Raw genomic sequence first — 15462 nt, forward strand, 5'->3', positions numbered from 1 at the left:
TGCCTTTCTGCCAGCCCCACCTTCATCCTGCACGCGAGGGAGCACTTACCGCAAACAGCCGCTTTGGGAAGAAGCACTCTCTACATAGTGTTTCAGAGCAAGCTGGAATTCTTCCAGGTCCTCCTCTATCACAGACATCTGACGCTGCACAAGCATGATGTGCTGCAGAGGAAGAGGCAAGGGTCACTGCTCTGGAGCCTTGCTGAAGCTGACCCCCTGCAGCCCAGCCCAGCCCTCCTCACAAGGCAAACAATTCTCATCTGAAAATACGACCAACAGGAAGACCCTGACCGATCCAAGGCAACAACACTGTATAAAAGCCGTAATGCAGGCAGGACATTCTTCTTGCCTCTCGAAGCAGGTGCAAAGAGAATGTCTTCCCAATGACATACTTCCCTTTTAAAAGCAGTGGTTCTCAATTTGAAGCGCTGGGGAGGTTTTAAAATTGCACTTCTATCAGAATCTCTGGACGTGAGATCCAAGCACTGGTATTTACAAAAACCTCCCCAGGTGACTGTAACGTGCAGCCAGGGCTGGGATCACTGGCCTGTAGTCATTTTTAAAGAGTGGTCCTACCCCACACACCAGACAGCTCCACCTTCACCGTATTTCGTGATAATAGACATGTTTCGCACATCATTACAACCAACCAAATTTCAAGCAACGTGTGCTCAAAGTTGCATTTCCAAAGGTACATGAACCGTCACAGGGTTCTCAAACATTAACCACCTAAGATATGCCATAGGCCCTACTCAAAATCTCATGGCGTCAGATGGAGACTGTGTTTAAAGGATCACACTGGGCTGGATGCCAATTGCTTCTTGTAACAAATCCTATCACCTTTATAGCACTTGTAGTTTTGAAGACTTTCCTACAGTTCTGCCTGTGAGCTTCTCATGGCATTTTGATCTCAGGATAAAGCCTTTCTTCCATCATCAAGGGCTGGGAATGAATCACAGAAGTGCAAAAAAAAAAAAAAAAAAGGATTGGGAGTGAGTTATAAAAGTGCAAAACAGGGGCTCCTGGGTGGCTCACTTGGTTGAGCATCCAACTCTTGATTTCGGCTCAGGTCATGATCCCAGGGTCGTGGGATCAAGCCTACTTAAGATTCTTTCTCTCTCCCCCTACCCCCTCCCCTACGTGGGTGCTCTGAAATAAAAAAAAAATTTTTAAGTGCAAAACAACAGCAAGAATGTAAGGATGATTCAGAATATGAGGAAAATAACTTGCACTGTGTAGCAGCAGAGCCAGAATTAAGCACCCAGCTTGCTGTCTCCTGTCCGATGAGTTTCTTGCTTCATTGTTAATAGCTACCATTGTCGAAGACCATAATACCAATAGATATTATGGTATCTATTAGGTATGATGGTATCTACTAGGTATGATGTTAGGCACTTTATGTATTCAATAATTGTTACTACTTTGTTTTCCTGCAGGCAAATGCTGGGTGCTGGATTCTGGGCATACAGTGACGAATCAAGATAGAATCCTTGCCTTTATAAGGTTTAGTAAAGAAATCAACAAGGTTTGAAAACAACGTGTGTAGAATAACTTAAGGTATCGATACTAGCACATGAAACTGACGACATGTAAACTGACCAGAAGTCTATTAAATTTTTGACAGAAGTGTACTGTCAAATAAATCTTGATTCCAGTCTCAAAAATCCTCTGAGTGAGCCTTAAAGTAATATTTGGGCACCCAAACGCACACGAGCGGGACACAAGCTATCAATACCGCATAACTCCTACAGAGTACAGTACTCGCCAGTGAGCTGTTTTTGATGTGGTCACGGAGGCTGATGAAACGAGAAGAAACTCTCAAAAGAAGAACAATGGACAAGGGGGTTCCTCCCAGAATGGAGATCCGGTGTCCCATCACAGAACTTCCTTCCCTGACAAATACCTTCCCAGCATGAATTCACTGTTGCAACGAACCAGTGAATGCCGTATGCTTCCTACTCATGCCTTTCCTGAATTGCACTTTTTATGACATTTCTCCTGGCCCGGTTTTATCATTGTATATTTTATCTCTGTGTTTGGGGGGAGTGGAAAGGGGAGATAGCTTACTTCTTGATTCATAAGTATACCGGACCGTAAGGGTCTACATCTGGATCTTACAGAGAGGACTGATCATCATGCAGGGATCCTAGACTTTGAGCCAGAAGCAGTAATGGAGAAGACTCTGGGTGTGTTCTATATATGTGAAAAGAATGAATATTTAATGACCGGAAGGCTCACTGTGGCAAAGACTCCAAACTATTCACCAAAATCCATTTCCTCTTCTTTCTAGGTACAGTTAGAGCACATGTTGCATCATCCTTTGCAGTTAGGTGTAATCAACTGATAAGTTTTCACCAATAGAATATGAGCAGGAGTGCTGTGTATTGCTTTTGGGACAAGATGTTCAAGAAGGAGGTGAGCCCCTCCCACATTCTCTTCCCCTTTTCTGTTGATAGAATGACCTGTCTTGGGAATGGCAGAGCCACACTTGAGAGGAGGAGCCCGTGTCCCTGAATCATTGTGTGAACTGATTATTGGGCAAGGAAAAAACTTGCATTACATTGGAATCATTCTCCATTAGGGTCTATTTGTTTTCGTAGCCCAGTTACTTAATGAGTTCAGTAACTTTAACTAAGCTTTGTTTTATTTCCCTTTAAGGGTCAGAGATCAAAAATAGGTAGATACATGCCTATAACTATCTCCTCAGATTGTGTAATGAACAATCAGCCCCCTGTACGACTCTCGCAGGACCTGTTTTTAATATCAGTTACTAAGAGTTTAAGTTAATCTCTCTGCCAAAATCATTGTGGACACGTTCTTTTGACACAAATCTGTAGGAACTTCTCGATCATGTATTTGTGATCAACAATGACTCAGACGATTCTCATGGATTTTCTAATGAGAGATATAAATTTATATCTACCTATTCCACCATACTCCTTTTAGTCTGAAGGCAACTCTTATGTGATCTAATTTGCAACCATGAGCAGAACCATGAGCAATGCGTGTCCTTTGAAATGTGACTTTTCGGCTGCTTCTATGAAAACATGGATTCTACTTCTCCTTCCCTTGGATCTGGGCCAGCCTTATAAACTTGCTTTGGCCAACAGAACATGGCAGAAGTAAGAGGGTGCCAGTTTCGGGGCGCCTGGGTGGCGCAGTCGGTTAAGCGTCCGACTTCAGCCAGGTCACGATCTCGCGGTCCGTGATTTCGAGCCCCGCGTCGGGCTCTGTGCTGACTGCTCAGAGCCTGGAGCCTGTTTCCGATTCTGTGTCTCCCTCTCTCTCTGCCCCTCCCCCGTTCATGCTCTGTCTCTCTCTGTCCCAAAAATAAATAAACGTTGAAAAAAAAAAAATTAAAAAAAAAAAAAAAAGAGGGTGCCAGTTTCATGGTTAGGCCTCCAGACCCCTTGTGAGTTTTCACACTTTCTCTCCGATCCCTGAAATTGTCATGTGAACAAGCCCTGTGAGAGCAGGGGTCAGCAAACTTTTTATGTGAAGGGACAGATAATAAATATTTTAGGCTTTGTGGGCCCTAAGGTTCCTGTCACATTCCTCCATCTGTTTTAGTGTGACAGCAGCCACAGACAACAAACAAATGGGTGTGGCTGTGTTCCAATAATACTTTATAGGTAAAAATAGGCAGCACACTGTAGTTTTGTCGACCTGCGTGCTGGTGAATTAAAGACCACAGAGAACAGAGCTGGGTCAGTGGATTCATCCCAGCTGAGTCCCCGCACATATAAGGAAGTCCCGCCAAGATCAGCAAAGCTGGCAAGCAGTTGACTGCAGATGCCCTAAGGAGGCCAGCTGACACCAGAAGAACCATCCGCTTGATCCCACTTTAAATTGCCTGCCTCTAGAATTGTGGTTTACAACACTTCATTTTGGGTGGTTTGTTACACAGCAGTAGCTAAGTGATTCATTCACTTACATAGATGGATGTGAATATGATTTGGAAAATAAATTTACTTTGCAACCCAAACAAGGCATGCCTTTTCCCTCCTTTCCTCAGATATTTACACAAAGAAAACAACTTCCGAGGTCCAGATAATCTGTCTACGTGTTATGACTACTGTGACAAGACAAGCTTTCTGAATCTCCTTGGGTAATTTAAAATAGACCTTCTGAGCTCCAAAGAAAATCCTTACCTTTTCTAGGCTAGCCAGGTCAAGTTGTAGGATGTGGAGCACGGGAGAGGTAGAGAAGGTGCCCTGATACCTTAATGATATTTCTGTATGTCACTTATGTCAAATATACAGTCTGAGATCCTCACTGAAATCTGGTGTGAACAGCCAGCCCAGAGCAGTTTTGTTTCTCTGCTTTAGAAGGCGTAGTGTTGCCTTTATTATTTACTTTATAGGGATTTTGTTATGATGGAATTATGACGGAACATTTACAGAACAGTACTTGCTAGTCACGTTAGGTTAGTTGCATCTACCTTTGATTTCTTGGATTTCTTTAAAAAAAGTTTATTTATTTATTTTGAGAGAGAGAGCACAGGAGGGGCAGAGAGAGAGGGTGTGAGAGAGAATCCCAAGCAGACTCTGCACTGTCAGCATGGAGCCCAGTGTGGGGCTTGAACTCACGAATCACGAGATCATGACCTGAGCTGAAACCAAGAGTCAGATGCGTTACCGACTGAGCCACCCAGGCGCCCTTTGGATTTTTTTATCTCAAGGAATTTCAGCTTTTTAAATCTCTGGAGACAGAAATATTTTAAATGCAACTAATTTGGTTCATGTTTTCTAGCTCTACTTACTACACAGTTGTGTTCCAAGCATGTTTTCAGAAATGTAACAGACCTTCTTGTGTGCTCTTGTTCAATCTCATAATAGCTATAGCAAAGCGAGACTATGTTCTAATAGTCCCTGGCATATTAGTTGGCAATAAGCCCCAATCCATATGATATTGTATGACAGGATTCATTTACTTCACAAAATATTCACAGGCTTTATGAGGGGAGAAAGGCAGAAAAAGATACTAGATTTGTAAACTCCTATTGTGTAAGCTATTCTGGTGTAAACAACAATAATGTACTCAAGAAAAGTTAGAGCTTTTGAAAAGCGCCAGAACGTGATAAAACCTTGTTAAAAATTATATTGAATCCAAAAAGAACTTTTTGAATATAGAAAGTATCTAGGGAATTGACATCTTTTTCCAGTAATTGTTTGATAAGAGGTGCCTTGCGAGGCATACAATGGCCTCAAGCAGAAAGGGTTTGGGTGGATCAGTACTCCTGCCCAGATGCAGGATATGTGAGCTGGCTGGATTCCCTTCAAAAATCTTTGAGCTTTCAATGATTCATACTCCCTGCTTGGCACTTGACAGCTAGAAGACAATAAGTTACCCCCCAATTTTCCATGAGTCATAAAGTCATAGTCTTGGAGTTTAGATCTGGGTTTATCTCTGATGTACATTTCCTTTTTCATTATGGCAAGAGTAAGATTATGAATTCCAAAACTTGCTATCTTTGTCACATGATGGTTGTAAACCACTTGGAACATTCTAATATTCCTACATAGCACCTTAGTGTTGTTCTTTTGGTGTGACGTTTGAACAATTCAATGTTGTAAGGGATAAGTAAATATTTTTAAAAGATCCTTACTCTTTTTGATTTCATTTTGAATACTATGTCATTCTGGAAGCATTCCCGGGCCTCCTAAGTTGTGTTCCATCATTGTGCAAATCTATACTTTCCTATAGTAACCTTCATCGCAGTGTATTGTAGACCCTTGTTTAATCACTGCAGCTCCTTCTGGTCTGTCCTGTAGCCTGGAATATTCACTATTTCATCTCCAGACTCTCCCCCAGGGCCTGGCATATAACTGGTGACCAAGTTCTTCATACAACAAACAAGCAAGAGGTTGCTTTTGTTTTTAGTCATTGACTAATCTTTAATTTTTTTTAATGTTTTATTTATTTTTGAGAGAGAGACAGAGAGAGAGAGAGAGAGAGACAGAGAGACAGAGACAGAGACAGAGCATGAGCGGGGGAGGAGCAGAGAGAGAGGGAGGCACAGAATCCAAAGCAGGCTCCAGGCTCCGAGCTGTCAGCACAGAGCCCGACGCGGGGCTCGAACTCACAAACCATGAGATCATCACCTGAGCCGAAGCCGGATGCTCAACTGACTGAGCCACCCAGGCGCCCCTGTCATGGACTATTCTTAAAAGCTCTTTAATAAATTTTATTCACGCACTATTCACTCCAGGAAAGGATATGAACGGTATGAGGTGGTCCTGAAAACTCTAGAGCCCTGCCTCATTGTTTTTCATCTACCTCCATCACCTTGTCCTCGTTCCTTTCCTCTTTAAGAGCGGAGAGTACACATTTAAAAAAGCTTGGCTTCACTTTTACTAGCTATGTGGCCTTGAACCAGTGCCTCCATCTTTTCATCCGAAATCACCAAATGAAATCGGAGCCGTGGTACTTTGGTATCATAGCTTTGGGGAGGATTAAATCGAATTATGTAAAAATGTTGCCCAGGATAGATACTCAATAGATGTTACTTCTCACTGAGGAAAAACAAAGGACATTGAAAAAAAAAAAGGAAGAAATCACATCCTAGACTCATCATTATGTAATGGCTCACGTCCCAGAAAACTAGATGTGGCAGCTAGTTGGTTTCAGGACTCTTGCTGTGTGCTTAAATAAGCCTACCAGATACTACTGCTCTGCTCTCATGGCAGGAAATCTCAGGAAAAGGAGTCATCTGTTAGCTCCCAATCTCACTGGCAAAGAACAGCTCCACTTTAGTGCCCAGAAATGCACCAAACACTAGAGCCGGACTGTTGCAGTGTCAGGGCAGGTGCAGGTCTGGCGGAGAACTGCTGGGGTCCAGCAAGGGGGCTTAAATCCTTCCACACCTTGACTCTCCACCTGCAAAATGGGGTTAATGATGGCGCCACCTCATAATGATGGATGAAGTGAATTATAGAAGTGTGTGTTTGGGATGACACTTGGCACATAGTAAAGGCTCACTAAAGATTAGCTTTAAAAAAATTATATCATGGGGCACCTGGATGGCTCAGTCAGGTAAGCGTCCGACTCCTGATTTTGGCTCAGGTTGTGATATCGTGGTTTGTGAGTTTAAGCCCTGCACTGGGTTCTGTCCTGATAGCATAGAGCCTGCTTGGGATTCTCTCTCTCTCAAAGGTAAATAAATATACTTAAAAAATAAAGTATATCATAAAAAGTTTATTCTCTGGTTTCTGATGGGCAATTTATTTTTCAAAGTTCTCATGTATTCACCAATGGAAAAGGCAAGCTACCTCCCTAGTCAATGACGTCTACTGGTTTGGGTCACCAAGATAAATCACTGAACATGGAAGAGCGTGGAATGATGAGTGCCAGCTGTGCACAGTGAAGATTTGTTACGGTCATTCTGAATATAGAAGGTTTCATAAGAGTCGACAGTGATGCGTCACTGTCACTAACTATCAACTACAACTTTTAAGGACAAATACCTTACTGGCAGCTCTGAAAAAAAAAAAAAAACTTGCTCAAATCATTACTGTATGTGTATTCCCAAAGAGCACAGCTACTCACTTTTACAGGTGGTTGAAAATAGTTAAGGAATATCCTTTCCTGCTTTTAAACAATATTGACTGCTGAACCAACTTGCCCAGTCCTGTTTTGTTCTTGTAAGTACTTTTATGTACTATTGAATTAGTAATGCTGTGTGGGTTGACGAATCTCTCAAAATTGACGTTGGCCTCTCTTCTGTCAGGGACCCGAGAATGGAACAGTCTGTCACCTTTAATAAACAATCCTTAGACGATTTCTCTCCCACATAGCTAGCGCGAGAGAATAGTGTCACATCAGGAAATTATATAAGAATAGACAATGGTCTCTCTCAACATTAGAAATGTTATGTTCGGTTTTCTGGACTAGAGTGTAGTGTTCTCTACATGCGAATCTAATTGACGATAGAGATACAAAGATTGCAAGGTCACAATCCTGTCCCTAAGGGACTTCTAGCAATAGCATTCCCAGTATGCGCGCTCGGCGGCCTTCTCTTTCTCAGCTTCCCACCAAAATGTACCCCTTTAGAATTCTGGGTGCCTGAGGAATTAACACAGACCACACCCCTGTCTTTGGAGGAATAGAAGCACGGAACATGTAGCGAACTATGGGTTATCTTTGGGGAAAGTGTCCATATCTATAGGATTCTAATCATAATACTCGTTATTAAGCTCCTCTGAGAACCCTCCAAAGCTCCCCCTTTGAAGACTCCCTTTGTGCTGTGAGTTTGGACAGATGGGTAGGAGCCGATGGACAGGTGAACCTCACCTTTTATCACATAGGCAGTGCCTGTGGAATAAGTGCCTGGTACAGAGATGAAGGGTATTTCCTACCTTTTTCACATGTAAATGCAATTGATCCTATACGACCTGTATAGTATACAATATAGTTATTAAGAAAAAAGTGATTTTCTGTGGGTTGCCCAGATTTTAAAATTTAAATTTTCACTAAACGAAAATGTAATGATCCACTTTTTCCAAACAGAATGTGCTATAAATATGTGCCTCAAAATAAAGTAAAATAACAAATCATACATATGTGTTGCTTTTTAATTACACAATCACAAATTTCTTTTTGTTGGGTCTCAGTGCCTGTTAACATCACTTTATCCGTTTTCTTTCGATCTCCATAAATTGCCACCCCTGTGGATGGACATCTTTTCCCTATGGATGTAAATGTTCCTTTTTTCTCTAAGTGTCAACTTTGTTTTTGAAAAATGATTTCTGAGCACTTGCAGTGTGCCTGGCCCTGGGTAACATAATACTAAATAGCATCAAGTTTCAGCTCAGGCGTGGCACTCAGGCTTACAGGGGTTATAAAATGTTTATGACATAATTTGGATGTTGCCCTTCTCTGCTGGTCATATTCATTAAATTATTCAATAACTCATTGACTGATATGTGCATAAAATTCTCATTTTACACACATAACATGCTACATACTTACATAAAACCCCTGCAAAGTAGGCATTGTTAGGTTTTCACAAATCACAATTTAGAAACTACTACAGAGCCGTGCAAAATAAAACATGCCTATGTATTCCTTTTTCAAAATTTCACTGAGATAGTAGCTAATTTTGAAGAATTTTTTTCCTTCAAATATTTGCCAAGTACATATTTCTAACACTTTGACCTAGAAAGAAAAAAAGTACTTACAGATTTAGTATTCCCTTCAATAACTTCTTCTTCCCGTGGTTCAAGTTTGAGATCCTTTAAAGAAAGAAATGGGGAAGGCAGGGACCAGAAATTAGAGGAAACATCATATACTTGAATGGTAACTCTTTTGTGGCTGATATTGTGCCAAAAGCAGCTCATTATCTGAAAGGATATGGAATCATTCTGATTTTAAAAATGAAGTTTTTCCAATAAAGACTCTTTTACCCATTTATTAATGGTAAAGAGCCATTTCAGTGTGTTCAATTTGTTATTACTTTAAGCTTACTGATATTAAAAGAGAACAAAAGAGAAAGGAGATTCATGAAAACTGGGAAAGGGTAGAACAGTAAAAAAAAAAAAAATGAGTAGGCTGATTTCTTTTGCTGTTAGTACTGATCACCACTTTTCCTGGGAGATCATGATGGACATTAGCGTAACGGCTACAATACATTTACACTCTAGTGATAATTTTACTTTACTAAAGCATGAACTCAAAAGCAAATGAAAACACTATTGATATTTTCTAAAAATGAAGGGCTACTAAAAAGATCCTAGAATTTTCTACCGTGATCAGTGGATGATGCTAATGTCTCCAGTGAAACCAAGCATGTAATCTCGGAGGACTTCATTCTAAGAATATATCACCTCGCATTGGTGGTGAGGATTATGCACAATAATTCCTTCAGATAGATAAAGAAATCCCTTGAAATCGGTATAAATCCAGACGGTCTGAAATAACATAAGCCTGTTAAAAACAGGGCTATGTTGCTTTAGCTATGCTATTCTCTTGCAGTAAAACCTTAAACAAGTCACTTGACTTATCTAGGGTTCACTTTTAGTGTTTCCTCTGCCTTAAATTCTCTATCCCTAGGGCACCATCTAGCTGCCTCCTTTTCCTTTCTCATACCTCAACTCAAATGTCACTGCCTTAGAGCGACCTTCCCGGATCACCCACTTAAGTATCCAACCCCTCATCTCCACCATATTGCCTTAGTTTGTCCTCAGAGTACTTTTCCCTCTCTGAAATTATCTTGTTTCATTTATTTGTTTACTGATTTTGATCTGTCTGTGTTGGATGAAGGACCTTACCTGTTTGGATCCCTGCTGCATTTCCACTGCCAGAATAATACCTGGCATAAAGTAGATGCTTAACAAGCATTCATTGAATAAATGAATGGCCTAATGAATGCCCCATTTAAATCACAGCTTTTCTGTGAAGGCGAAGTGACGCAATGCATATGGATGTGAAGTGAATCTTAAAGACAGAAACTGGAACAATGGTCTCCTTGCCCACCTTTTCCCTAACACCAACTCAGGTACACTTTTCACGTCTACTTTCTTTGATCTAAGATAACAACAGCTTAAATGAAGTCGTATGAATGCAACATCCTTAGTTGTACCCCTTCAAAGAGGATGCCCTGTGATCTGATGATACACTTAGGGCTTCATGAAGATCAAACAGGTTCTGTTGCCGTTATTTAACATAAAGATGTTTCTGCAGAGTGGGAGCAAAATAGCAAACATAATCTCAATATATCCCCACAAATCCTCATAGAGGCTGAAATGGAAAGATAGAACGCCTGAAGGGATTTTTAGCGATTGCAAGTATTATTTTTCCCCCTCACGTGAATGGTATTGGGCCTGGTTTCCAGTGCAGGAAGGATCTATCACACTAAGTGGAGAGAAAAGAGAACACATGTTCCACTGCAGGTACACTTCCTCTTAATGGGGAGATCAAACCTAGTGCCCAAAACTGCAGGAGACGAGAGAGTCAGCTGTGAAATGACATGCCCTTAGCTACTGTTTGGCAATCGGGTAGTTGTTCCTCTAAAAGCCTAATTCGCAGTACAGAATAAGTTGTAGAAGCAAACGGAACTTGCACTGCCTCTCCATTCATTAAGACAGATCCTGCTGAGCCCCACACCGCTGGAACCCAGTGCTGAAGACCATCACATCATACTTTCAGCAAATCTCTCAGACAGTGTCCTCAAAATGAAACCCTTTCATGGAAAGGGAGGAAGAAAAAGTCTAGGGAAGAAAGAGATGTGGTAATACTTTGATTTAAAGTTGGAAAAAAAGGCATGACCTAAGTTTAAGCTATTCCTTTAAAAATAGCTATATAAAGTTAAGACACCAAGTAAAGACAGGTTTGCCAAGCACCTCAAAGCCATTTGAAAAGGAGGTATTTGTGTTCTTTAAATGAATCTAAATTTGTGTAACAATAGACTCTTTGTGTTTTAACAAGGTCTGTTTTCCAAATAGAGGTCATGGATTTCCAGCCCTTCCATGATTGGAAAACTAATTTTCATAGCCGCCATTTTTCTCGTGAATATTTTTAGTCTCGGCTCACATATCAATTAATAAAATTAGGAAGGAGGAACGATGAACTGCTGCCAACTGTAAGTTTAGGTTTTTTGCCCAGTAAATGGCCAATGTAAACGTGACAAACGGTGACATGGTGCCAGAGGGGCTGGCATTCTCCAAAGTCGCTTCTCCTGGACTTGATTACTTGTACAGAACCTCATTTTCAGAGGTCTTACTCAACCTCAGGACTTGGAAGTTTCATCTTTGTGGAGACAGTTCTTAAGATCTTAAACCATTGGCCTGACTTGTTACCTACTAACATCTACCTGGACATTCCTGCCTAAGTGTCCTATTGGGTCTTGAAATTAACAATCTAATAAGCCGGTTCACCTCACCTCACCTCACCTCACGATCTCTCACTTGTCTCTCCATTTCTGTTAGTGGTACAATTGAGCGAGACACTCAGGCTCAAATCCTCAGACTCCTCTTTGAGATACTCCTGTCCTTTACCCATCATACCCACTCAGAGGTCCTGTTAATTTCACTTTAAGTCTTTCACTCTGCCATTTTCTTTTCAGTCATACAATACAGGTCCGTCTCTTTCCATACCTAACCCCAGCAGGCTCAGATCTAGAACCTGCTCTTTAATGTCACTGCTTGAGATGGCTTCGGTGGCTCTGACTTTGAACGCCCCTGTTTAAATCTGTTTAAATCCAGTTTGTATGCTTGCTGTCCAATTTTCTATCTAAAAGATCTCTTTGGTCATATCACTTCCCTGTTGAAAAACAATAAATGCTTCCTGTTGTCTCCAAGGCCAAGCCCAAATCCCTTTCTCTATTATTTAATGCCATCCATAATATGGTCCCATCCATCCACACAATCTTATTTGTTATCATTTCCCCAAATGAAAGACTAAGCTGGTCTATTTAAGCTTTACTCATGCTATCACCCTTACCTGAATATCCTCTCTAGCTGCTCTCTTTTTACTAAAATTTTACTGCTCCATAGCACAGGTTTGTTTGTTCACTAGTTTGTTATCAGACAAGCATTTATTCCAATTTTAGTGACAATACATTTTACTTTCAGGGAATTCTCTCTTCTCCCTTCAATATAGTGCTCTGGGACTGTTAATCAAGATGTTCTCCCCCTCATCAGTTAAGAAGCTACTTTCTAGAGGTTGAGAGTGTAATTTCATCTTTTAGTATATCATGCAACCATTTCCCTGAGTCACTTTGAAACATTCCCAAGACATCAGCCAGGTCGTCCCTAAGAGCTGCCACATGCATTGTTCAAGCACCCTGCTACCTACGGCAGTGATAACTCAAGAGTCAGGCAATGCAGTACATTTATTTAACTTGCAACTCCACATATTGCACATATAACTAGGCGTAGGCATGGGCGGCCTAAGAATTAACGTGAGCTTCTCTATTTGCTTTAACAGAAAGGCTCAGAGGTGCCTGGATGGCTCAGTCGGTTAAGTGTCCGACTTTGGCTCAGGCCATGATCTTACAGTTTGTGAGTTTGAGCCCCGCGTCGGGCTCTGTGCTGACAGCTCGGAGCCTGGAGCCTGGAGCCTGGAGCCTGCTTCGGATTCTGTGTCTCCCTCTCTCTCTGACCCTCCCCCACTCGCGCGCGCGCGCGCTCTCTCTCTCTCAAGAATAAATAAACACTAAAAAAAAGAAAGGCCCAGGGGCGCCTGGGTGGCGCAGTTGGTTAAGCGTCCGACTTCAGCCAGGTCACGATCTCGCGGTCCGTGAGTTCGAGCCCCGCGTCAGGCTCTGGGCTGATGGCTCAGAGCCTGGAGCCTGTTTCCGATTCTGTGTCTCCCTCTCTCTCTGCCCCTCCCCCGTTCATGCTCTGTCTCTCTCTGTCCCAAAAATAAATAAACGTTGAAAAAAAAAAATTAAAAAAAAAAAAAAAAAAAAAAGAAAGGCCCAGATAACTACCAAGTAGTCATTTGTAGCATCACAGCGCTCCAGGCTATTATTCTATCCATGGGGCAGCCATGGATATATTAATACAATGAGGAAAACGGGTCACTGACAAGTGAGAGGGAGAAGAAAGAAAAGGAAGCACCCACCTTCTTTTCCAGTCGATCAATTAATTTCTGGAGTCTATTGATCTGGGTCATCCACTGGTTGTCTTCTTCTAATAAGCCTTGAGGGGAAAATCATGAGGGCAATTAAACAGAGCAGGAATGCTCTGGCATCTCAGAATTTTCCTTTTACCCGGAAGGAAGCACACAGTGTCACTGACTAGTCAGCACCCTTTTAAGAAATATATTCACTTGAGTGCTTTCTAAGTTATTGATTTCCATAGATCCATGCATCCCAGTGGGTTCACTCTTACAAGTCTGTGGTTTTTATGTTGCCGCCTGTACTGGTCTTTGATAGTCAAAGAACAGATCCTGCTGAGACACTTTTACCACCCCACGAGATGGCTGAGTTTTCTTCTGAAAAAAGGAAAGCTTTAATCAATAATTCTAAACTTACTTCCAAAACAGTGGAAGAAGCCAGGGAAATAATAGGCTTGACCACAGTAAGGTAGCTGGTGTCTCCTTTCCTAGGGACTGACCCGAGTAAACATGGACAATATGGTCATGGCATAGCAGTTAAGAGAGCAGACTCTGGAACCTGAAGATCATGGTCAAATTACTTGGCTCCTCTGGCCTCAGCTTCCTTATTTTTAAAATGGCAATAATATCACCACTGGCCACATCGTCATTGTGAGGAATAAATTAGAATATATATGCATATATACAAACATATGCATATGCATATATATGTAGTATACGTATGTCTGTGTGAACATATACACAAACACACATCTATAGTCCAGCACCGGGGCAAGCATTATGTAAGTTCTGCTGTTATTATTGCTGTAATTACATTTTCTAAAATAAGTAGCTTTTATTATTGTTTTTCAAGCTCTACACCCAATGTGGGGCTTGAACTCATGACCTGGAGATTATTCAAAGGTGCAGAGGGAAGAGTTGTGGTCTGAGCCCCTGCACAAACATCCCGGCATCCTTCTGTATCCTTATGGCAGCTTGTGCAAAATTATTTCGTAGGCATTTGCTGAAATAATAGTATTGAATACTTCTTGATGGGAGAATGTAATTGAATTCAAACCATAAAGCCTTCTTTTAGCTTTGAATGTTAGAAAGATAAGACCAAAATTATAAAGAGGTAGTACTTTACATTAGAATTCACTTCTCTTTCTGCGTTCTTGGGCAAAACTCTCAAAGCTTATCGCATAAATTATGATGCAAAACTAGTAGCACAGTCACACAGAAGCAGCTACAAAAAATCAGAATAAGGGTGCTTTATAATAGAAAACACTGTAACTGTATAAACAAAATCTATGTTTATTTTTAATTTAGGAATTAATTAACACATTTCCATTCCGGATTGTTCCTAAAAGAATTTAAGGTGGCTGTCACGTCAAAATTTCTTGGAAGGATATTTTGGGTTTTGCTGTGTTTTCAAAATGGTTAAAGCATAAAGGACAATCTATATTTTGACTCAGGAGCCTAGACCTGTCATTTCCTCGTCAACACACGGTAGACTATATCATTGTTCCTAAGTTTTCACTATCTTCCTGCTATAGAATTCTACATATACGACCTCTGCCCCTCAACTTTGCAGGACCTCCTACCACAATGGATGGAGTACATGTCCCTTCCCACTATTACTGGCTTTGGCATGTGACTCATTTGGTCAATGGAGAGCTAGCAGGTAAGATGCACACAGTGGTTTTAACTGAGCTGTGTGATTTATGCTTCTGACACCCAGCAGAAGAGTTTGCTTCAAGTAGTCACTGATCCCAGGAGGCTACGTGAGAAGCAGAGCTGAGCCCAACCTAGAGGCTGGAGAGCACACATCACCCAAATCACAATCAACTACATACCCATGAACAAAAAAGACAAATATTTGCAATTGTAAACACTAAGATTTTGAGGTTGTTTCCAAGTAAAAAT

The 15462-nt window shown here is 41.3% G+C and overlaps 1 protein-coding gene across 1 annotated transcript in view; it reads right to left on the bottom strand.

The window, feature by feature from the left end:
• The window catches only part of NECAB1 (N-terminal EF-hand calcium binding protein 1), a 191792-nt gene that overhangs the window by 18150 nt on the left and 158180 nt on the right, over window positions 1-15462 (bottom strand). The window contains exons 8-10 of the mRNA XM_047088996.1: window positions 13564-13640; window positions 9180-9233; window positions 50-162 (exon numbers count right to left, since the gene is read on the bottom strand). Of these exons, the coding sequence (XP_046944952.1) occupies window positions 50-162; window positions 9180-9233; window positions 13564-13640 (244 nt within the window). The remainder of the gene's footprint in view (window positions 1-49; window positions 163-9179; window positions 9234-13563; window positions 13641-15462) is intronic.

Source organism: Lynx rufus, unplaced genomic scaffold (assembly GCF_022079265.1).
Source record: "Lynx rufus isolate CCGP_SWC_20201006 ecotype Redwood Valley unplaced genomic scaffold, mLynRuf1.p SCAF_26, whole genome shotgun sequence".
Lineage (NCBI taxonomy): Eukaryota > Metazoa > Chordata > Mammalia > Carnivora > Felidae > Lynx > Lynx rufus.